Here is a 23,733-nt window from a genome sequence, read left to right on the forward strand (position 1 = left end):
TCATTCGTTCCTATACATATCCCAGAGCTTGCTGCCAGATTGGGCAAGGAGAGGTCTGACTGGATGTGAGTAATGAAAATGCAAAGGCTGGGCACATCTGCATGGCTGACTCTGAACACAGGTGCAGTGGCTTTGTAGTTGTACAAATTTCTGAGTGCTAAAGCTTAAACCTCAGTTTGTATTTATTTATTTAAACAAGTTGTGTTTATTTACTTTTTGGCCACACACCATGGCATGTGGGATCTTAGTACCCTGACCAGAGATCAAACCGGAACCCCCTGAATCAGAAGGGAGAGTCTTTAGCCACTGCATCACTGGGTAAGTCCCAAACCTCTGCTTTTTAAATAGAAACATCTCCAGGTTTCCATAGAGTAAACTGAAGGCAGGGCCACAAAATTAACTGGCAAAGAGGTGTGTCAATAAGATCATTCATAAACCCACAAAAATACATTACTTACAACAGGGTAGGTTACATCTCACAAACTTCAATTTAAACTTAAAATAAAAAGATAATTTTTAATGTAAATTTTATAAATGAAATTTGAATTTGTAAATTTTATGAATGAAATTTTCTGGTATGGAATGATGTTCAAAATAGATTGTTGAGTAAAAATCAAGGCGCAGAGTATCTTCAGTTCAACTTCATTTTGTAAAACAAAACAGAGAACAAAAGACAATATATGTAATGAAAAAGCTTCGATCAGACAGTCATCAAATAATTCATCTGTGAGAAATTATATTTTAATGTTTCTTTCTTTTCTACTTACCTGTATTATCCAAATTTTCTACACAATGAATACACACAGTTTTTGTATGTATTAACTGTCCTTTTAAATTTTTAATTAACTTTTCTATCAACACAGTTTTCAATGCTATTATATTTGAAAGCAGCAAAATGTTATGCCCTTAGCAGCATCCCTAACATTCCTCATCAGCTAAATAATAAGATAGTCACCTCACTAGATTGCTCTAAGTTTTAGATCAGACACTTTGATGAGATAAAATGCTTCTCTCAGAACCTAGTATGTGGGACTTTCCTGAAGTCCACTGGCTAAGACTCCATGCTCCCAACACAGGGCGCCTGGGCTTGCCAATCGTTGGTCAGGGAACTAGATCCCACATGGCTCAACTTAAGATCCCATGTGACACAACTGACCTGGTGCAGCCAAACAAATTAATAAAAAATAAGTATTTAAAAAAAGAACCTAGCAGGAGGGCTCCTCACAAACCTGATTAAAGACCTTGCCATGGCCTGTCAGGAGTAAGGGACAGAGATGGGGTGCCAGCCCAGGCTACCTGATCACAAAGCTATGTGCTGGACCCAGATTAGAGCAAAGCAGGAAGCTTTGATGAGATGCTGTTAAAGACAGGATGATATGTGATGTTGGAGTGGCCTTCCCAATGATGCAAAAACAATTGTTCCCATATTCTTTTTTTCCCAAAGCAGTTGGCAATAAACAGCTTTAAATTCCAGATTCATCAAATAGCTAAAGCAGTTTTACTCTGTATATGACTTGATGATGAATTCATTTTTTTGAAAGAGCTAAGGTTAAAGTTATCTGGTCCACTGAAAACTGAACGTGCCAGTTAGCATCGTGTAATGAAGAGTTGCCAGGGCAACCTCCCTGCTCAACACTTCATTTCCAAGGTGATAGATTTGATGCGGGTCCAGGAAACATGAAAACCAAAACAGCACTGTGTTCCAGAAGAAGAAACAGCCCATACATAAGTCATGAATGAAACAAATGGCTGGGGACAAAAGCAAACGATGCTTTACAATTCTACCCAGACAGACATGGCTGCACACAGGACACTGGAGTGAAAATTAATTAAAATTCTCAGTGAAGCAGGTGAAGATTCACGTTTCCTTTTCAGCTCCGTTCTACTTTTTGTCTACTTTTCCGAAAAACCGTTAGGTCCAAATATAAAAGCTATACATCTCACCCAGAGGGTTTATATTTTTCAGTCATTGTTTTCCCATTCTTTTCTTTAGTTGAGGGTCTCTTCCAGTTAGAGAAAATAATAAACAAAAGATGTAAGTGTGCTCTGAGGGTGAAATTGGAATTTACTACAGGATTGCTTCCTTCATTGCCATGACTCCTGCTCTTACCAATAATGGAATGAGGAGAGCATGTGTGCACTATGTGCCCACAGGCTTGTGGTGAGAATTTACGATGCCACAGAAGGCCCTGAGCGTGAGTGCCCATGGTGGAATGCACAGGAAAAAATATATATCCTGTTCCCTTGGCTCTGCTTTCCAAACAGACCCTCGATACTCTTCCAGTTTTTTTCCTTCTCGAAAATCACTCAACATGTTTCCCTCTCTCAGCCCCAGGTGGTTCTCTCTCCCTCCCTCCTTTTGACTTTTTCCTTTGGAGACTTTTATGATGGAGAAGATGCCACTGTACTTAGGAAGAGAAGGTAAGCAAAGGAGGATCATAATTTCCCACAAGTTCTCCCTGACCTTTGATATTGAATGATATTCTCTCATGACTTGTGACTCTGACCTAGGGGCTTTTCAGACATTTCTGCAGCTCCACACTGCCATTAGCAAGGAGCCGTGAACTGCCAACCCAACAAAGGCCAATTTCTTCTCATCTTAAAAGCAAAAATGCTTAAGAGCTTCTCCCTCTACTTTTCACTGTCTTTACAAATAATTTTTTCCTAATGGCTGAAATACATTTCTATTACAACTGTACAAGACATTAAGTGAACTACTTTCTATGTAAGCAAGAAATGAAAAGTATATCAAGCAGGGACATATAGGAAATCAGTTTTACCTCATCAAAGACTTTGGAAACAACGTGCTTGTCCAGAACAGGGACGTAGGTGGAGCTGTGGGGAATGGCAGCCATGGACAAAGCATCCATGATGGTGAGCTTCTTGGCCGCCAAGCCGTGGATCTTGAGCCAGGATGCTGAAGACATTCCTGCAGAACTAAGAGCATGAGACCATGATGTTTTAAGACACATCAAACAAAAACATGACAAGCCTGTCCTAGGAAAATTGAAGTACTCACTCTTGGTCATAAACTTGGCTTCCTTCTCGAGTCAATCTTTCTAATGACTTGTCATCTGGAAACTCATTTGTCAGCAGGATGCCCATTTCTGTAGAAAAGAAAATGGAAGCTGTATAATTTCCTCACATGTGGGGTTCATATCAAAGTGCAAAAGGATCACACTCATCTCTGGGTTCAGTTGCGTCTGAGGACTAATAAATGGACTATATTTCCAAGAGCTAATCTCTCAGAGTGGATTCTAGGCAAGATGAATTTGCAATGGACACTAAAGGCTGATGCATGAGTAATAGGGTACTTGCATTATTTAACTGATCTACCTCACTCCATACCCACTGAGATCTCTCTCTATGGAAGGATGAGACAGCCTCATTCTTCACACTCCAGAAAATGTATCTTCTAAATGTCAAATAAGAATACCATGAGCCAATAATTATTCAGTGTTGCCCTCATTAGACTCCCCCCAGACTACATAGGACAGCCTCGTTCAACATTTCAGTTTTTGATAGTTTGGTCCCTGATTCCTCAGCTCTATGTGGAAAACCAAAATCCCTACTAAGTCCTGTTTAGTTGTAAGTTCAAATTTTCAAACTATTATTTGGAATTTTTAATGTCTATTTTTATATAAGCTTGGATTTACAAATGAAAAGCAATATTAGCTAATTGAATTAGTAGAAGAAGGGGTGTTTAGGAGTGAGCTAGTTAAATGCCTAAGAAATCACATCCCAATCATCATATGATAATCCTTTTAAAGGACTGTGCACATAGCAGATTTAGGAAATATGGAAGGTTAATTAAAATTGAGGAAAAGGCACCCCACAGATCAGCACTGAAGAACACAGGGTTTGATTAAGCTATGACTCAGTAAGAGCAGGTATAAATTTGTCCCTCGTGCGCTGCCTCCTATTTAAGGGGTTGTGTGGATGTGTGTGTTTAGCCGGGGGCTTATTATTTATGAGCTCTATGAAACATAGGGAAAAGTGCTACAGGAATTAAAATTTTAGGAAATCAAGACTTTAAATTTACTATTTTAAAAATAATGATATTATCAATAAAAACTGAGTGGAAAAGTTGAATTTTCCTCATATTTAGCTCCCAGTAGGCCAACAACATGGATCAGAGAGGGGCTCGTTGGATGGTACCACCTGTGAATGAATGGAAGAAAATAAACCAACTGTGAAGTATTAGGTTTTCAAATTCAAAACACGGAGTGGCAGCCAGCACCACCACTAGTGTCAGTGGTTATATGAGCCAAAGGTGTATTAAATAACCAGGGAATGATAAATGCAAGTCTGGCCCTAAGGAAGTCCAGTTCACTAAAGCAAGACAACCTGATTTACAAGGGAGTCCTTTGAAGAGGTAGAAATCTAGACTCACTTAAAAATGATTTGTTTCCCCTCAAAATATCTCTACTCAGCTCTTTCAGGAGAAGACACACTGGGGAGGGGAGACCAGCTTGGGCTTCCTGATGTATAGACCCTCAGTAGCTTACCCCTGTCACTTGGCATGTTCCTGCTGCTAGAATTGGAAATCCTGTCCCTCCTCTCACTGCAGGCTGAGCTCTTGAGGGTGGACAGCTGGCTTCTGAGAAGGCTGGTTTTGGTTGGTTCTGTGGGTGTCACAGGGAGAAGGGTTAAAGGAATTTGGGATGGAAGGAGGTGCTTCAGGAAATGCAGCTATGTCCTTGGAGCCTTTAAAAAGAAAGCAGGTTTAGTCTCCCAACCTTCAGGGGGACAGTGCTGCCACCAAGTAGATGCTGTGTAATGGCAGATTCTACTGATTTGAGTTCAAGCTCTGCCCCTCCTGGATAGAGATCTGCTTCTGAGTTCCTTCAGCTTGTTGGCAGAAATTATTTCCTTGTGGTTGGAGGACTTAGGTCCCACTTCCTTGCTGGCTGTTATGTAGGGGTCTCTCTCAGCTTCTTAATCACCCCCATTCCTGTTCATGGACCCCTCCATCTTCAAGCCAACAATGGCACACTGATTCCCCTCTTGCCCCAAATCTCTCTGACTTCCTCTTCTGCTACCAGCTGGTAAAATGCTCTCTAGGAGAGCACGGGGCTCTCCTAGAAACCCTGGCTGAGGGGCACATGACACAATCAGGGGGGTGATGCCATTACCTTCACAGGGTGCGGGGTTTAGAGCAGGACCTCTCTGTAGGTCACTTTGGAAGCTCTGCCCACCACACCTGCTGTCCACACTTTTATTTGTCTTCTTTCCTACCCTCTGTTGTGTCCTTTCAACTAGCAAGTACACACTTAGTAAATAATGACACTGAATCTGTGTGCTTTAGAGGAGGCTTCCCCAATCTTTGGGATCTGATGCATAATGATCTGAGGTGGAGCTGATGTAATAATAATAGAAATAAAGTGCACAAGAAATGAAATGCATTTGAATCATCCCAAAACCATCCCCGCTCCCCTAACCCCAATCCGTGGAAAAATGGGTTTCCATGAAACCGGTCTCTGGTGCCAAAAAGGTTGGGGATTACTGCTTCAGAGGATAATGCATTTGCACCAAGACATTTGATTACTTTCCCCATGGGATCACAAAAACCACACTAATTGTAATTGTTGTCTGTACTCTGTGATCTGGAGGCCTTTATGTAGTACCAAAGCTTTATGTAGTATTCGTAAACGAAATGTGTCCTGTTTTCAACAAGAAGGGATTTATCCTTTCTTACAAGAAATTAGAGTGAAAAGTAGCTAATAATCTGCATTATTAGCTACAGAAAGATACCCCCAGTAGTTTCCATGTATGGAGTCAGGAGTGTGCTATGTGATAGTCACTGTTTTTCTAGGCAACAAATAGGGTGTTTTCTGTCTCCACTGCCTCTGTAACAAGGAATTTGGAAGGATAAATTTTCTCAGGAGCTGTGTCTGTGAGCAAAAGAGACAAATAATCCATATAGGAGAGGTGAACTCCTGTTCCTCACTATACCAGCAGACCATCTTGATCAAAACTGCTGGGTAGAAACAACAGATGTGTCCAAACGAAAATTAAATTTAGCTCCCAAAGTTCCCAGACATGAAAACTGTACTATTCCCAAACTGCAAATAATGAGTGAAGACATATTTACCTGGCAGTGGATCCAAGCATTTAACTACTCCCACAGCTCTGAATAGTCTACCACCACATTTCATCATTCTTCTAAATTAGAAAGTGAACCAGAATAAAACTTGGCACAGCGCTGCCTAATATCAACAATCCCAAATCTAAGTGAAATGGTGCAAGTGACAAAAGGCCATTAAAGCACTTAGGATGAGTAGCAAGTAGCATTTCTAGCAAAAGTCAGGTTCACTGGAACGACCAGGCAGGAACGGCAAAAGGGATGTTGCCACACAAGTGGCCAGAATGAGAATCCTCTTTGTCCCCATGGGCTTAAGACAGAGACACTAGGGCAAATGGACAAATCATGAAAGAGGGACCAAGCTACAATACTTCTTTGGTTTCTATGGGTTTAAGGCTCTCCTCCTCTGCCCAGAGACATGGGGAGACAAAAGAGACAGTGTGTGTATGGCAGAGGAAGCCATCACAACCTTCCTCACTGAGAGACATACAGCATCCTGGGGAAACTCCTCTGGTACCTCAGGAAGCACCATAAAGGGACCAGTGGGAGCCACAATAACACCAGGTAACCAAGCACCAAAATGATAGCACAAAGGCTGTGAAAATGAAATTACCATTAGAATCCACAAGTGCAGGCCAAAGTGAGACTTATGTGTCAACTTTAAACAGGACAACTGCTATCTAAAATAAAAGATATAAATAGCAGCCAGGGTCCCTAACATAAAAGAACATTCAGGAAACTATATAAAAAAATCATCCATCATATCAGAAATCAAGAAAATCACACTTTGATGGAGAAAAAGCAATCAAAGGATGTTAATACTATGATGAATCAGAAGCTGGAATTCTCTGACAAGGATCTCAAAGAAGCTGTCAGAAAAAATGGTTCAGCCATTAATTATAAAATTCTCTTGAAACAAATAGAAAATCTCAGCAAAGAAATAGAAGTTATAAAAATTTCCAAGTGGAAATTGTAGAACTGAAAAATAACAAATAAAAAACATTTTGGGTGAACTCAATAGCAGAGTGAAAATAGCAGAGGGTAGTATCAGAGAACTTTGGGAACAGAACAATAGAATTCAGCCAATTTTAACAATAGAGAGAAAATACAGTAAGAAAAGATAAACAGAGCCTCAGGGGTCTGTAGGATAATAGCAAAATATCCAACATTCATATCATCAGAGTCCCAAGACAGAGAGGAAACAGTGGGGCTGAGAATCTATTGGAAGAAGTAATAGACGAAAGCGCCCCCAATTTGGTGAAAGATACAACATACAAATCAAGAAGCTGTGCAACCCCAAACAGAATAAACCCAAGGAAATCCATGCCAAGATGCATTATAGTTAAACATTTGAAAATTAGAGACAAATAAAAAATTTAAAAAGCATGCCAGAGAGAAAGGAACCAATACCTAGAGGGAAGCAGCAGTTTGAACCAGTTTGAGCTAATTTCACATTTTTTTTTTTCCACATTTAAAGTGTACGCGGCCTAAGGAAGAGGCACTATGTTTTCAACTACAGACAGGAAAGAACAATCAGCTGCAAATTCTGGACAAGGCAAAAATGTCCTTCAGGAATGAGGAGAAAGTAAAAACATTCCTAGACAAAGAAGAAAATTATTGTGGCCAGCAGACTTGCCCTTGAAGACTGAACACAGGAAGTTCTTCAAACAGAAAGTAAATGAGAAAAGAAGAAATTTTGGAGAATCACGAAGGAAGAAAGAACAAAAGAGAAAAAATATGGTAAATACAATAGATTATCTGTTATTCATGAGATTTATATTTGATGATTTAAATAAAAATTACAGCATCACCTGACACTCAAGCCAATGACATTTAAAACTAGGGATGGCAAAGAAACCTAATTGAAGTAAGATCTCCACATTCACAAAAAAGTGGTAAAATGTTGATACCAGAAGAGTGTTTTAAGTCACATTTATAGGCTGTTATACTCAGAGAAACCATTACAAAAACCATGCAGAGTTACACTTAAAAGCACTGGAAATAAACACTGAGGCCAAGTGGGAGACGCTCTAAACACATGAGGCTGCTTCAACATTTGAAAGCAATCAATGTAATCCACCGTATCAACAGACTAAAGAAAAAAAAATCATATGATACATGATCTCTCATTTGATGGGGCTTCCCTTGTGGCTTAGCTGGTAAGGAATCCTCCTCCAATGTGGGAGAGCCCAGCTCAATTCCTGGGTTGGGGAGATCCCCTGGAGAAGAGAAAGGCTACCCACTCCAGTCTTCTGGCCTGGAGAATTCCATGGACTCTATAGTCCATGGGGTTGCAAAGAGTCGGACACAACTGAGCGACTTTCACTGTTCTCTGGTGCCTCAATGGTAAAGAACCTGCCTGCCAATGCAGGAGATCCCTGGATGGGGAAGATGCCCTGGAGAAGGAAATGGCAATCCACTCCAGTATTCTTGTCTCAGAAGTCCCATGGACAGAGGAGCCTGGCGGGTCACAGTCCATAGGATCAAAAAGAGTTGGACACAACTTAGCAACTAAGCAACAAAATATTATTTGACATAGATATAGCATTTGACAAAATCCAGTACCAATTCATGATAGAAACTCTCAGAAAATTGGGAATAAGGGGAACTTCCTCAACTTAACAAAGAGTATGTACAAAAAACCTACAGCTAAAGTCATATTTACTGGTGAAAGATTGAATATCTTTCCCCTTTAAGACCAGGATAAAGGCAAGGTGAGCATCACCCTTATTAAACATACTACTGGGAATTCTAGCTTTTGCAACAAGGCAAGAAAAAGAGATAAAGTCAGAAAGATTGGAAAAGAAGATAAAACTGTCCCAATCTGCAGATAACATACTGTATATGTGAAAATGGTAAGGAATTCACACATACATCAAAATTTTAAAAAACCCACAAAACCAAAAAAACTCCTAGAACCATTAAGTGAATTCTGTAAGGTTGTCCATTATGGGATCAACACACAAAATGAATCACATATTGATACACTAACAATAAACATATGGCAAGCTATATTAAAAAACCAATAGCATTTGTAATTGTTCCAAATACAGTAAGTCCCCTATATGTGAATAAGTCCTGTTCTGAGAGCCTAGAAGTGGAGCAGCCATTTTGAGACCATGAGAGTGAACTCTCAAAATTCACCAATAAAAAACAAACGATCCTTATAGAATACGCACAAAGCCCATGTGTGCAGACATTTAATTGAAGAGGATATAAGGATTGCAGATGAGCACGTAAAAAGATGTTCCATATTACTAGTCATTAGCGAAATGCAAATAAAAACCACCATGAGATACTACACGCCTATCAGAACAGTTAAAAAGTGTGTGTGTGTGTTTAGTCGTGTTTGACTTTTTGCAACCCCATGGACTGTAGCCTGCCAGCTTCTTTGTCCATGGAATTTTCCATACAAGAACACAGGAGTGGACTGCCATTTCCTCTTCCAGGGAATCTTCCCAACCCAAGGATTGAACCTGCATCTCCTGCACTGGCGGGCAGATTCTTTAGTGACTGAGCCACTAGGGAAGCCCTTCAAAATAAAAAGTATTTATGACAATCTATACCAAGTCCTGGCAAGAATTTAGAGAAACTGAATCACTCATTGATTACTGTGATAATATGAAATGGCACAGCCACTCCAGCAAATAGTCTGGCAGCTTCTTACAAAACTAAACATTCAATACTATATGAATCAGCAATTGCATTCCTGGGCTTTATCTTAAAGAAATGAAAAATTACGTTCACACAGACCAGGTACAAAAATGTTTAGAACTTCTTTATTCATAATAGCCCCAAACTAGAAACAACTCAGATGTCTGTCAACAGATGAATGGTTAAACCAACTCTGGAGCATCCATATCACATGCTACTACACTGTAATGAAGAGGATTTAAGTGTTGATACCTGTAAAAATTTGGATGAGTCCGGGGGAAAATATGTTGAGTGAAACAAGCCAAAACCTACAGGTTATGTGTTGTATGATTCCATTTACATAACGTTTTTGAAATGACAACATTTTAGAAATGGAGAACTTAGTAGTTCCCACTAGTTGGGAAAGGGTGTTGGAGGGAAATGGGTGTTGTTATAAAACAGCAAGGCCAGGGATCTTTGTGGTGATGGAAATGTTCTGTGTCTTGACTGTAGGGAGGGGGGAATATGAAACCACACGTGATAAAATCAGAGAAGTACACACACACAAATGAACACATATAAAACTGGGGTAATCCAACTAAGACTGTGGATTGCATCAATGTCAATATCCTGGTTGCAAAACTGAACTTTTTTTTTTCCAACATGTGACCATCGTGGGTAGCTGGGTGAAGAGCAGGTATACAGGATCTCTCTGTATGATTTCTCACAACTGCATGGGAATGTACAGTTACTTTAATAATAACTTCAGTTTCACAAACACAAGTTTAGGCTTCTTTTAAAATGTTATAAGGCTTTAGTTTTATTCCTCCTTTATTCCTGTTAATATCTTCTTGCACTGAAGGAAAACCGGTCACAAGATTCAAACATTTTGTTTACAGATACCTGCGTGGAGCAATTTCTTTCCCTGAATCTTTTGACTTGATGGGTCCTCTGGCATTCGTGATGATTTGACATCAGCGTGAGGTTTTGCACATTTTCCTGGGGTTGAAACCATGGAACAAATCTCTTTTTGATGCCTGTTTTAGATTAAAAAGTAGACAAAGATGATGAAAGAAAAAATTTGAGGAACTTCCTGTGTTCGGTCTTTAAGGGTAGGTCTGCTAGCTACAATTATTTTTTGTCTAGGAATGTTTTTATTTTCTCTTTGTTCCTGAAGGGTGTTTATTAAATGCTTAATTTGCTAATAGGAAGACTGAATTTCGATGAAGAAATCCTGGCTAATACATATTTTCAACTTCTTTCCATTTTGCTATCACAAATCTGCTTGCAATTCGGGAGACCTCAGTTCGATCCCTGGGTTGGGAAGATCCCCTGGAGAAGGGAAAGGCTACCCACTCCAGTATTCTGGCCTGGAGAATTCCATGGACTGTATAGTCCATGGGGTCACAAGGAGTTGGACACAACTGAGCAACTTTCACTTTAGGTTAATCATCCAGCCCTTAAAAGAGATTATATTTTGTGGATATTCATTTAGAAAACTGGAGAAGTAAATGGCAAGCCACTCTAGTATTCTTGTCCATAGAATCCCAAGGAGTTTGGTAGGCTACAGTCCATGGGGTCACAAAGAGTCTGACACGACTGAGTAACTTTCACTTTCACTTTTTCTTTCACTTCTAAGTAAAAAGATATACTCCTGATGGGGCATTTCTTGTTTGTCATTTTTAAATTGAAGTATAGTTAATTTACAGTGTTGTGTTAGTTTCAAGTGCACAAAGTGATTCAGTTTTATATATATATATATATATTTACACACACACATTTTTATACATATATTACATATATTATGTACATACATGTTATACATACGTTATACATATATATACACACACATATATATAAAATTTTCAGATTCTTTTCCATTATTATAGGTTATTACAAAATATTGAGTGCACTATACAGTAGGTCCTTGTTGTTTACAATAGGGAAGCCCAGAATAAAGTTATTCTGTTTTATATATAATGGTGTATATTTGTTAATTCAAAACTCCTCCCACTGTTAATCCCAAACTCCCCCCATTCCCTACTATCTTCTTTGGCAACCATAAATCTGTTTTCCATTCCTGACAGGGTATTTATATGCTGTGATACATGAATGCTATGATGCCTGAATATCTGTACAATGTGAAATCATGTAAGATTTGACACACTTACTGAACGATGGGGTGGTTTTGATTTTAGACATATTATTAATAGCATATAGCATGGGGAAAGACCTGAAAAATCATCCATCCCAAATCCTACCCTACCACCACATCATCTTAAAGAGGAAGAAACTGAGACCCACAGCAATCAACAGGTGTGGAGAGAAGTTAGGGATTCACAAAGGCCACACAGAGTCAGGTCCAGACCTTGAGCCTCCTGCTGCTGCCCCCACTAAGACGCTTCAGTCGTGTCTGACTCTGTGCGACCCCATAGATGGCAGCCCACCAGGGTCCCCCGTCCCTGGGATTCTCCAGGCAAGAACACTGCAGTGGGTTGCCATTTCCTTCTCCAATGCATGCATGCATGCTAAGTCGCTTCAGTTGTGACCCCGAGTCAAATCTTCACAACAGTGCACCCCTACTCTGCTCTGTCACCTTTGCGGGTTGTGGTGGGGGTGGGGGGTGTCCACATTGGGTGCAGATGAGACATCCTTAAGGGCCACACAGGATTTGAGAACCTGCATATAAGGATGAGCATGTGAGGCTTCCCTGGCAGGCCAGTGGTTAAGACTCTGCACTTCCACTGGACAGGGTTGATCCCCAGTTGGGGAACTCAGATCCCATATGCAATGCCACTTGGTATGACCAAAACAAAATTAAAATTAAAAAAAGGATGAGTTTGTGGCTTCTGTAAGCCAATCATTAATTTGTTGATTATGAGTTCCCTTTGCTTAAACAAAAATCCTAACATAATCATACTATGTGATTTTTAAAAGAACTCTCACAAAGCACTGTAGAAAGAAGTGGTAAAGAGATCAGCAGAGCACCCAAGAGGACCTCTGTGATGGGAAGTGGGCGCTTTGCCATGCTCACTTGTCTCCATCCTTTTCTGCATTGTACCACCAGTCCATGACCAATGACTCTGAGTAAAGGTCTTGCACCTTCTCTAGGTCATTGTGTCCTTGCTCCATTTCCTTAATTAAAAGAGTCAGATCTTCATCCTGCCAAAATAAGTAAACACATTGCAAGATTATATGAAAGTTCAGATTCCAAACATTTCTAACAAAAAACCAACTGTATCAGTAAAAGAAGAATCTAAAGAACTTCATGTAGTTCTTATTTCCTTTTTAGACAGCCTAATTGAGGTGTGGCAGAAAATGAAGAAGAACTAAAGAGCCTTTTGATGTGAGTGAAACAGAAGAGTGAAAAAGCTGGCTTAAAACTCAACATTCAAAAAACTAACAACATGGCATCCGCTGCCATCATTCATGGCAAACAGAAGAGGAAAAAAGTGAAAGCAGAGACAGATTTTCTTTTCTTGGGTTCCAAAATCACTGTGGACAGTGACTACAGTCATAACATTAAAAGACACTTGCTCCTTGGAAGGAAAGCTATGACCAACGTAGACAGTGTTTTAAAAAGCAGAGATATCACTTTGCCGACAAAAGTCCGTATAGTCAAAGCTATGGTTTTTTCAGTAGTCATGTACAGATAGCTGAAGAATTGATGCTTTTGAACTATAGTGCTGGAGAAGACTCTTAGAGTCCCTTGGACTACGAGGAGATCAAACCAGTCAATCTTAAAGGAAATCAACCCTGAATATTCATTGGAAGGACTGATTGCTGAAGCTGAAGCTCCAATACTTTAGCCACCTGATGAGAAGAACTGACTTTTTGGAAAAGACCCTGATACTGGGAAAGACTGAAGGCAAGAGGAGAAGGGGGCAACAGAGGGTGAGATGGTTGGATGGTATCACTGACTCAGTGGACATGAGTTTGAACAAACTCCAGGAGATAGTGAAGGATAGGGAAGCCTGGTGTGCTTCAGTCCATGGGGTTGCATGACTTAGCAACTGAACAACAAACTGAATGTATGTAAAGTGTACCATTTGAATAGTTTTGACATTCACACTTGTGAAATCACCTCTGCAGTCAAGATAATAATTATATCCATAATAATTATATATATAACCTTCTATAAAGTTTGTTTGTATCCCACTGTAGATCTGCCATCCCTCTTAGCCCCTCTTCAAAAAACAAGCAACTATTCATCTACTTTCTGTCACTATCAGTTTCAATTTTCTGGAATTTTACTTGTCTGTTTATTTTTTTCAGCAGGTCTATATGTATTTTCAGCAAAACACCCATAACGTTTATTATTTTAACCATTTTTAAAGTGTGTTCACCTCAGTAGCATTAAGTACATTTACGATATTGTGCAACCATCACTATTATCTAGTTCAAGAACTTTTTTAATTACCCAAATGGAAACCCTTACTTATTTTAAATTAATTTTTATTAGAGTATAGTTGCTTTATGGAATTTTATTTAAATGGAATCATACATTATATCATCTTTTCGTGTCTAGTTTACTTTACTTTCATAATTATTTTGGGATTCACCCATGATATAGCATGAATCAACAGTACATTCTTTTTTTTTTTTTAATTTTTTGAGCAGTGCAGCCTTTATTAGGGTCGGGCCCCGGGTCACTTGGAGCTGGTGTACTTGGTCATGGCCTTGGTGCCCTCAGACACAGCATGCTTGGCCAGCTCTCCAGGCAGCAGCAGACGCATGGCCGTCTGGACCTCCCGGGATGTCAGTGTGGTTCGGCCCGAGTACTGGGCCAGCCGGGTGGCCTCGCCGGCCAGCCGCTCAAACAGATCGTTCACGAACAAGTTCATGATGCTCATGGCCTTGGAGGAGATGCCGATGTCGGGGTGCACCTGCTTGAGCACCTTGTAGATGTACATCGAGTAGGTTTCTTTGCGCCGGCTGCGCCTTCTGGACTTCTTGTCCCCAGGACTCCGGCCTCGCCGGCCCCCAGGCTGCTGTAGCTGTCCGTGCTCAGCGCTCATCCTCCTGGTCTTCCCGGCGGCCAGTACATTCATTTTTATGGCTGAGTAGTATTCAAAATCACTGCAGATGTTGATTGCAGCCATGAAATTAAAACACGCTTACTCCTTGGAAGGAAAGTTATGACCAACCTAGACAGCATATTAAAAAGCAGAGACATTACTTTGCCAACAATGGTCCATCTAGTCAAGGCTATGGTTTTTCCAGTGGTCATGTATGGATGTGAGAGTTGGACTGTGAAGAAAGCTGAGTGCCGAAAAATTGATGCTTTTGAACTGTGGTGTTGGAGAAGACTCTTGAGAATCCCTTGGACTGCAAGGAGATCCAACCAGTCCATCCTAAAGGAGATCAGTCCTGGGTGTTCATTGGAAGGACTGATGCTGAAGCTGAAACTCTAATTCTTCGGCCACCTCATGCGAAGAGTTGACTCACTGGAAAAGACCCTGATGCTGAGAGGGATTGGGGGCAGGAGGAGAAGGGGACAACAGAGGATGAGATGGCTGGATGGCATCACTGACTCGATGGACATGAATTTGAGTAAACTCCGGGAGTTGGTGATGGACAAGGAGGCCTGGCATGCTGTGATTCATGGGGTCTCAAAGAGTCGGACATGACTGAGTGACTGAACTGAACTGAACTGAGTATTCAATTATATAACAAATCCAAAATTTAGTCACCTGTAGATGGACATCTGAGTTTCCAGGTCTGAGCTATGATAAATACTAAAGCTATGAGCATTTGTGCACAAATCTTCATATGAATATCTGCTTTCATTTCTCTTGGGTCAGTGAACAAGAGTGGAATGGCTAGATCATATGGGTGATGATGCTGAACTTTTCAAGAAATGACCAAACTGTTTTCCAAAATGATTGCACTAGTTTACATTCCCATTAGTAATAAAAGAGAGTTCTAGTTCCTCCATATCCTTGTAAAAACTTGGTAAGGTCAGTTGTCTTAATTTTAGCCATTTTAATAGCATATACTGGTATTTCATTATGGTTAATTTGTGTTTCCCGAATGATTAATGATACTAAGCATCCTTTCATGATCTTGTCTGAAATGCATGTATCTTCTTTGGTAGAGTGTCTGTCCAAAGAGTGTCTGTCCAAATCTTTTGCCCATTTTTTGTTTCCTTGAGTTTTGAGAAATCTTAATATATTCTGGATACAAGAGAATGAATACAATTTGAAACATTTTCTCCAAGTCTACAACTTATCTTTTAGTTATCTTAGCATTGTTTTTTAAAGAGAAACTTAAAATTTTGATTAAATCAAATTCATTGAGTTGCTTTATATGGACTATGTTTTTGATATCCTAATAAAATTTTTTTTGGTATAACACAAGGTCTCAAAGGGCTTTTCATATGTTCTCTTCTAGGAGGGGAAAAAAACCTAGGTTTTACATTTAGGTCCAAGTATCATTTTGAGTTAATTTTTTATTACAGTGTGATGTATGGAGCAAGTTGTGTTTATTTCATCCAACTGTTCCAACATTTGTTGGAGAAAAAAAGACATATACTTTCTCCACTGAATTGCCTTTGCATCTCTGTTGAAAATCAGTTGTCCACATATGTGTTAGTCTATTTCTGGTTTTGCTATTCTGGTCTGTTGATCTATAAATCTGACTTTACACTAATACCACCCTGTCTTGATGACTATAGCTTTATACATCCTGAGATCAAGTAGTATTAGTCTTTCAACTTTGATTTTCTTTTTCAAAGCTATTTTGGCTATTTGAAATCTTCTGAATTTCCATGGAATTAGTTTGTCAATTTTCACTAAAAAGCCTGCTGAAATTTTGATTAGGAATGTGATAAGTCTATTTTTTTCTCTTTTAGTATTCTTTTTATTTTCATATAAATTAATGTCCTAGAAAAATTAAAATGAAAACACTAAATACAGTACTGCACATAGCAACCTCTGTTAAATGTCCTATCATAGCACTGAAGAAGGTCATATACACACGGAATGCAGATGGAGGGACTGGAGGAGACAGGAAGATGGCAGAACAGCAACTTGAGAACCACTACTATGTCTGTGCATGTCAACTATAGATTGAAAGGCAAAGGAACGACTTTACACAAATACAAACATAGATACAATTCAGGTTTTCTTTTTGAGAATGCACATTCTAACACTGTGATGTCTTCTAACCCATAAACAACATACAACCCTCAATGTTTTATAGTTTTCAGTGATAGGCCTTTTACATACTTTGACAAATTTGTCACTACATGTTTCATATTCTTGATGAGATTGTAAATGATAATTTTTATTTCAATGTTTATTGTTCTTTGCTAATATGACAACATTTTTGTATGTTATATGTTGACCTTGTAGGATACTACAATCTAGCTAACTTCAATTATTAGTTCCAGTAGCATTTTTGTATACTTCATTGGATGTTGAATGAAAATACAGTTCAATTTTATTCTATTTCAGAAGGCTTTTCTGTATATATACCATGTAATATATATACCTAAGTATTTCATTTTGGAGGAAATACTAAATTTCAATATTTGATTTTGAATTCTGTATGTTTATTTTTACTTTATCAAAATGTGATTGAATTTTATGTGCTGATCTTATAACCAGTGAACTTGTTGAACTCGGTTAATAGTTCTGGGAGTTTTCTGGTAGCTCCCTTGGAGTTTTATTTGTTACATGAAAATAGGGACAGGTCTATTTCTTCCTTTCTAATCTGTATGCCTTTTATTTCTTTTCTTGCCTTGTTGTCTTGGTAGAGCTTCCAGTAGTATGTTGAATGTGAGTGGGGAGAGTGGATGCAGCTAAATTCCCTGGCGATGGATTGGCCTGTTCACGTTTTGCATTTAAGATTTTCTAGACAGAAGTAGAGCAGCATTTGGCTGCTCCCACTATTGAGGCAAGACCTTCCTTTAAACTTTACCCAATACCCATTGGATTATGAGGTTTTCTAGTCTAGCTGACGGGAGTGGGCATTGCCCTCTGATGAGCTCAGAGAACTGGTTCGTCTGATCTTTTGAATGAGTCATTTCCAGACTCTGGTATTAATAGTTTCTCACATGTAAGCATTGATCAGTGTTCTGGCTTGTCCTGGATTTAAAGTCTCTCCTTAGAACAGACAATATGAAACACGTTCTGTAGAGAGGCACACTTGAAATGCACAGCTTCGGGCCAAAATTGGAGGACTGGGGCATAGAATTTTATTTACTTTCTTGTATTAGCGCATTAGAATGAATTGTTTCATCAGATGGTCACATGGTTATACAGCCTAATGAGTCAGAAGACAGCTACCTAGCAAGTGAATTTTTTTGAAACTTTCCCACAAATATGTGCAAACAGGCAGTGGTTAACAACCCTTATGTATGGACCTCCAGGGTGTTTGTTCCTAAAGCTTGGCAAAATGTTGATAATTGTTAAATATGACTGATAGGCACATGGTCTATATACTCTTCTACTTTTGCATTTGTTTGCAACATTCCATAATAAAAAGCTTAGAAGAAAAATTAGATCTATTAGGACTCCTGGGCCTCTGTGCCTGGAGCTTGATTTAGTATAGCTTGGTAGTGGGACTCGGGAATCTGAATTTTCACAGGTGCCCTAGCTCAGGTGGTCCTTAGGCCACCACAGTTTGCAGGACACTAGCTGTTAGGTGATTTATTTTCTCAACTTAGTTGTCCTTATGGTTGCTGTTTTCCCCATCATTGTCCACAGACCTCCAATCATTAGCGCTCAAGTAAGTGAACACTCTCTGCTCGGCTCATGAAGCTCTTACCTGAACAGCCTCTGGAGTATAGGGATCCTTGCAGCCAAAATTATAAGAATGAAACTCTCCTCCAGTCAAAGAAGCAAGGTCTTTCAAAAATCCATTTGCATTCTCATCATTGTAACAAAAGGAGATGGTGTAAATAGGAATTTTCTGAAAAACTTTGACCTGGTCCATAACCATTTCAGGTGACTGAAATGATACATTTTGAGGGAAAAGAGGGGAGATAGAGAGGAAGAGACAAAAAAAAAAAACATATGTGAAAGTCCCTAGTATTTGTTCTAGATAGTGAAATTCTCAATTAGTAATGCCTTATATAGTGGAGAGTGACTTCTTGGGAAGGTGTCAATCCAATTCGGCTGACAAAGCAAACTGCCAGGTGGTGAGAGTGACTCAACGCATGCCCTCTGGGCTCTCAGTTGCTGTGGGAAAAGTCTGGGAGAAAGATTTGACTAATCCAATTACTCAATTTTAGTGCACCTAAGCCTAGAATCCATGCTTTTAAAGGGTTGGACCTGGTGGCTCAGATGGTAAACAATCTGCCTGCAATGTGGGAGACCCAGATTCGATCCCTGGGTTGGGAAGATACCCTGGAGAAGACAAAGGCTACCCACTCCAGTATTCTTGTGGGGAGAATTCCATGGACAGAGGAGCCTGGCAGGCTACAGTCCATGGGGCTATAAAGAGTTGGACATGACTAAGCAAATTACACATATATACACATAATTTTGAGCAGGGCTTTTCAGATGGTGTTAGTGGTAAAGAACTTGCTTGCCAATGCAGGAGACATAAGCAACTCAAGTTCAATCCCTGGGTCAGGAAGATCCCCTGAAGGAGGTCATGGCAACCCACTCACTCCAGTATTCTTGCCTGGAGAATCCCATGGACAGAGGAGCCTGGCAGGCTACAGTTCACGGGGTCATAAAGAGTCGGACACGACTGAAGTGACTTAGCATGCATGCATGCACATACTGCTGGACACTTATAGTACTGAGTTATGGGTGAGACATCCTGGATACTGGGATTCTACAGAATGAGGCCACAGGATCTTGAGGTGGCTTCCAAAGCTTCTACTCCTAAAAAGCAATGTCCAGCTTTGGATATCTCAGGGTGAAAAAAGTGGTATCTCAGAGTGAAAAAAGAGACATTTATTTAGGGTCCTTTCATGTTCTAAGCACTCTGTTGGGGACATAATACTCCAGTTAACCCTCTTGTGACAGAGTTTTGGAAAGATTACTAGTTGCCCACCTCTCCTTTTTACTGTCAGAGACCTGGTTTTCTTTTCAAGGCAACAACAGACTCAGTTAAAAACAAACATACAAACAAAACAAAACACACATAAAAACTCATCTTCTGACACTTTTTTTTTTTTTTTTTGCAGCTAGGAGTGACCACATGACCCAGGTCTGTCCATTGAAGTTTCAAGGGAAAGTTTTTTTTGCCAATAAAAAGATAAAGACTTAACAAAAAAAGCTAATGTCCTTCCCTTTTCCACCCCTGCCTCCTGGAAAACAGACACTGTACTTAGGCATGAAGCAGCTGTCTTGCCACCATAAGGGTGGATGTCAAACACAAAGATCAGGTGAACTATGAAGATTAAAAGAAGCCTGTTTTCTTGGAGAGATCCTTGAGTAGCTGTATAACCTAGACTACCTACCACCAGGCTTCTTCTTCATAGGAATATAAATCTCTCCATTTCAGTTATCATTTGTCTGCTCTCCTGCTTTTTTCTCCCAGTAATATGAAACCCTAATTGGCACAGTAGGTATGGATTCCACTTAAAGATGGAGAAATTGAGGCTCAGAAGGACTAAGCTTCCTAGGGTCATCAATCTCTTAAGTGGTAAGACTAGATTCAAAGACAGATTTTAGTACTAGAAGCAATGCCAGATTATTTGTTTTCCCCTGCTTGCAATAAAGACTGTCACTTGGCAAGGATCGATTCTCTGTAAACATTACCAGACACACAGGGAAGGTGAACTGATGATCTGCCCTGCTGCCTCTCCACCAGCACCACCACACCCAGCTCAGTGCCCTCAGAAGCTGCCTCTGGTTGTCTTGCCCTCATTGCTTCTGTATTTCTCGGTCCCTCTTTGATTGATTCAACTTGCTGGCTCCTTTAGCCAGCTCCCACTCTCCACACCCAATTCCTATTCCTTGACTATTAACCCTTCCAAAATGCTTCCTATGAACCCCGGGGAGGTAGGGTGGTGAGGGAGGAGGCCTCTGGACTCACCACCTGCTGGCCTTGAGCAGCTCACACGCTGCTCAGGGAGGTCTCATTCCAGCCACTACATACACATGACTTCGGTCTCTGTATTTGGTTCCAGTTTTGAGCCTGCCCTTGCCCATAAGCCCGACTGAGTGCCTAACACACACACTGCCCATAAGCCCACCCCACTTCTCCTCCTCTCTTCTTCTCGCCTCTCCTCTCTGCCCATCAGCTGGTTCCAAACCAAACAGCAACCTAACCTAGCTGAGGGCTGACCCCATCTGTCTTGCCAACTTCAAGGACAGAGCAAATCTCTCTCTGCTGCCTGCCTCTCCTTCAACCTAGCTTCCATTGTGAGCACTTACCATGGACCAGGCACTAAGAGCTCTGCTGCGCTCTCCCTGCATCCCCTCTACAATCCACCAAGGAAGGTACGATCATTATTCTCATTTCTTACCAAGACTCCTCACCACTGGCCCTCATCCCTATATACCAGACTGGAGATATCAGACCTAAATTCTGTTAATTTGATGTGATAGGTTTTAGCTAGAAATTGCTCCTATATTGGGGCTTCCAAGGCAGCTCAATCCTAAAGAATCTGCCTGCCAAGCAGGAGATGAGGGTTCAATCCCTGGGTGAGGAAGATGCCCTGGGAAAGGAAATGACAACCCATTCCAGTATTCTTGCTTAGAGAATCCCATGGACAGAGTCTGGTAGGCTGTAGTTTATAGGGTTGCAAAAGAGTTGGACATGACTTAGCAACTAAACAACAACAATATATTGACTTCCAGCTGAGATATTTGGGGAGGGACATTAATGTTGATTTAGTGCTGACATTGTGGGTAGCATTTTCATTTTCATACGTTACCTGACATACAAATTTATTTGCTCACTGTCTACATGCTAAGTCACTTCAGTCATGTCTGACTCTGTGACCCCACGAACTGTAGCCCGCCAGGCTCCTCTGTGGAGTGGGTTGTCATGCCCTCCTCCAGGGGATCTTCCCAACTCAGGGACTGAGTCTGTACCTCTTATGTCTCCTGCAGTGGCAGGTGGGTTCTTTACCACTAGTGCTACCTGGGAAGCCTGAAAAGTTTCGTGTTGCTCACTATCTCCCCATAAAACAGAAGCTTTGCTGAAGGCAGTCGCCTGGTCTGTCTTGCTCTCCACTGTATACTAGATTGATAACAGTACCTGGCTCATAAAAAGTGTTCAGGAAATATCCATGGAATGCATTCACAAGAACATCATAGCAACCCTGTAAGGAGGGAGCATTAGCTCCAAGTCATGGATGAGGAAACTCACTTTGGGGACATTTGCCCAAGGTCATTCAGATGGGCAGTGGAGGTGATGAGCTCTAACCCGGGTCTCTGGCTTTAAAGCTATTTATTTCCATCAGTCCTGACAGCCCAAGAGACCACAAGCATGAGAAAGTCCGCTACATGTATTGTTGTGAGCCCCCAACCCACACGCAGTCCCAGGTAATGTTTGCTAAACTGGCACGAAGTTCCAGAGCCCAGCGAGGTGGTAGAGAGCTGGGCAGAGGGCGGGGCTGCATCTTAACTGCAGAAGGAGCTCGATCTCTGCCAGTGAAGACAGCATTCCTGTCCTCCTGCCCCCCACCCGCAGCCCCCAGAGATTCTCCTCTGCTGGTGGGTGTCCTCACAGCTTTGACAAGAAGACTCAGTAGTTGAAGAAAACCTTCTCTCCCTGCAGCCTGACTCACCCTGACTCTTCTCAGATGCTAAGTGGAGCTACTGCAGTAGCTCAGATGGAAGGGCTTTGAATGTGGAGGTCGCTCCCTGTGTAATGCCCATATGACTCCTTAGTCAATTCCCTTCAGAGGCCCTGGTGGTCCCTAAGATGAGATCCCTAACCTGAGACACTCGCCCTGGTGCCTTGTCCCTGAATCTAAACAGGTGTGTGGCCAGATGTCCCTTTCACCACAAAGGTCAACTTGGGGTGACAAGAAAGGCAGGAATGGTTCTCTCATGGTCTGAAGGAGGTTTGTTTGTACAGGGGGAGTCCCCTGTGCCTTCCCCTGCCCCTACCTCTCATATACCCCACGTGGGTCCTTATACATCTGTTTTTGTTTAAAATGATGCAGTTAACTTCCTCGCATCCATTTTCTCAATTTTTGCGAGAGTGAGGCCCTAACTTCAAAGAAATCCCCAAACAATCACAGCCAAATGTGCTGGGCTTCTCTAGCAGAGGCCCCACAGTGTCCACTCACCCCTATAGATACTCAGCAAAGGACACCTAGTGGTCCCAGGTTAATGAAAACTAGTATTACTAGAACCCTTTGAACTTGATTAAAGACTTGGCTTCCATATAATTCTGCCCTGGACATTTAATAAACAAGCAGTACAGTGATGTCCATGGAACTGAATCCCGAATAGCATCTCTGTGTGTTCTTCCAAGTAGAAAATTCTGCTGAGTACTGGGAATAATAACATTGGTCTTACCTATTTAGGTCCTACACAGTCAGTGAAAATTAAAAAACAAATGGAGATTGAGTACTACATTTTAATGTCCTCTACATAGAACATGAATATCAAATATCCATTTACTTTTTTGAGAGAATCTGAGGGGCAATACAAACTAAATAGACTGCATGTGGGGAAAGGGCAGAGATGAATATGAAATGCCTGAATGACAGTTTATAAATCACTATTTTAGTAATTTATATATTCCTAATTCCAGCTCATCCACATCCCTAGTTTCTCATCATTAACTGGACCACAGACCCTCTGAGAATCCAGGGAAAGCTACTTACCTTCTCTCCAGAGAAATGTATTTAAATATAATTTAAATATATTTTTTGGAGATTTCAATTTAAATATAGTTTTGGGAGATCCCAGATCCTCATAAGTCTGTGATGAACTCCAGTCTAAGCATCCTTCTTAACACATTGTTGGTATAGTGTTACTTGGCAAATCCTCTTCAAGGGCTATATGGCGGGATCTATCAAAATATATATCTTTTTACTGAGAACACTTCTCAGAATTTATGCTACAGATACACTCTTACAGGTGCAAAAT

General features: G+C 40.6%; 2 protein-coding genes across 3 annotated transcripts in view; both read right to left on the bottom strand.

Annotated features, from left to right (window-relative positions):
* VWA3B (von Willebrand factor A domain containing 3B) overlaps positions 1-23,733 on the bottom strand; it is a 201,442-nt gene that overhangs the window by 74,699 nt on the left and 103,010 nt on the right. For both annotated transcript variants that reach the window (XM_061155967.1, XM_061155966.1), the window contains exons 14-19: positions 18,491-18,673; positions 12,753-12,880; positions 10,622-10,755; positions 4,509-4,625; positions 3,020-3,107; positions 2,781-2,937 (exon numbers count right to left, since the gene is read on the bottom strand). In XM_061155967.1, coding sequence (XP_061011950.1) covers positions 2,781-2,937; positions 3,020-3,107; positions 4,509-4,625; positions 10,622-10,755; positions 12,753-12,880; positions 18,491-18,673 — 807 coding nt within the window. The remainder of the gene's footprint in view (positions 1-2,780; positions 2,938-3,019; positions 3,108-4,508; positions 4,626-10,621; positions 10,756-12,752; positions 12,881-18,490; positions 18,674-23,733) is intronic.
* On the bottom strand, positions 14,368-14,736 carry LOC133065179 (histone H2B type 2-K1-like). The gene has a single exon (XM_061155968.1). It carries the CDS (start codon positions 14,734-14,736, stop codon positions 14,368-14,370), a length of 369 nt encoding a protein of 122 aa, XP_061011951.1.

This window comes from Dama dama, chromosome 11, assembly GCF_033118175.1.
Source record: "Dama dama isolate Ldn47 chromosome 11, ASM3311817v1, whole genome shotgun sequence".
In the NCBI taxonomy this organism is placed as follows: Eukaryota; Metazoa; Chordata; class Mammalia; order Artiodactyla; family Cervidae; genus Dama; species Dama dama.

Bases quoted from the DNA above. Each gene is read 5' to 3' on its own strand.
- LOC133065179 (XM_061155968.1), bottom strand. From the start codon at position 14,736: ATGAGCGCTGAGCACGGACAGCTACAGCAGCCTGGGGGCCGGCGAGGC.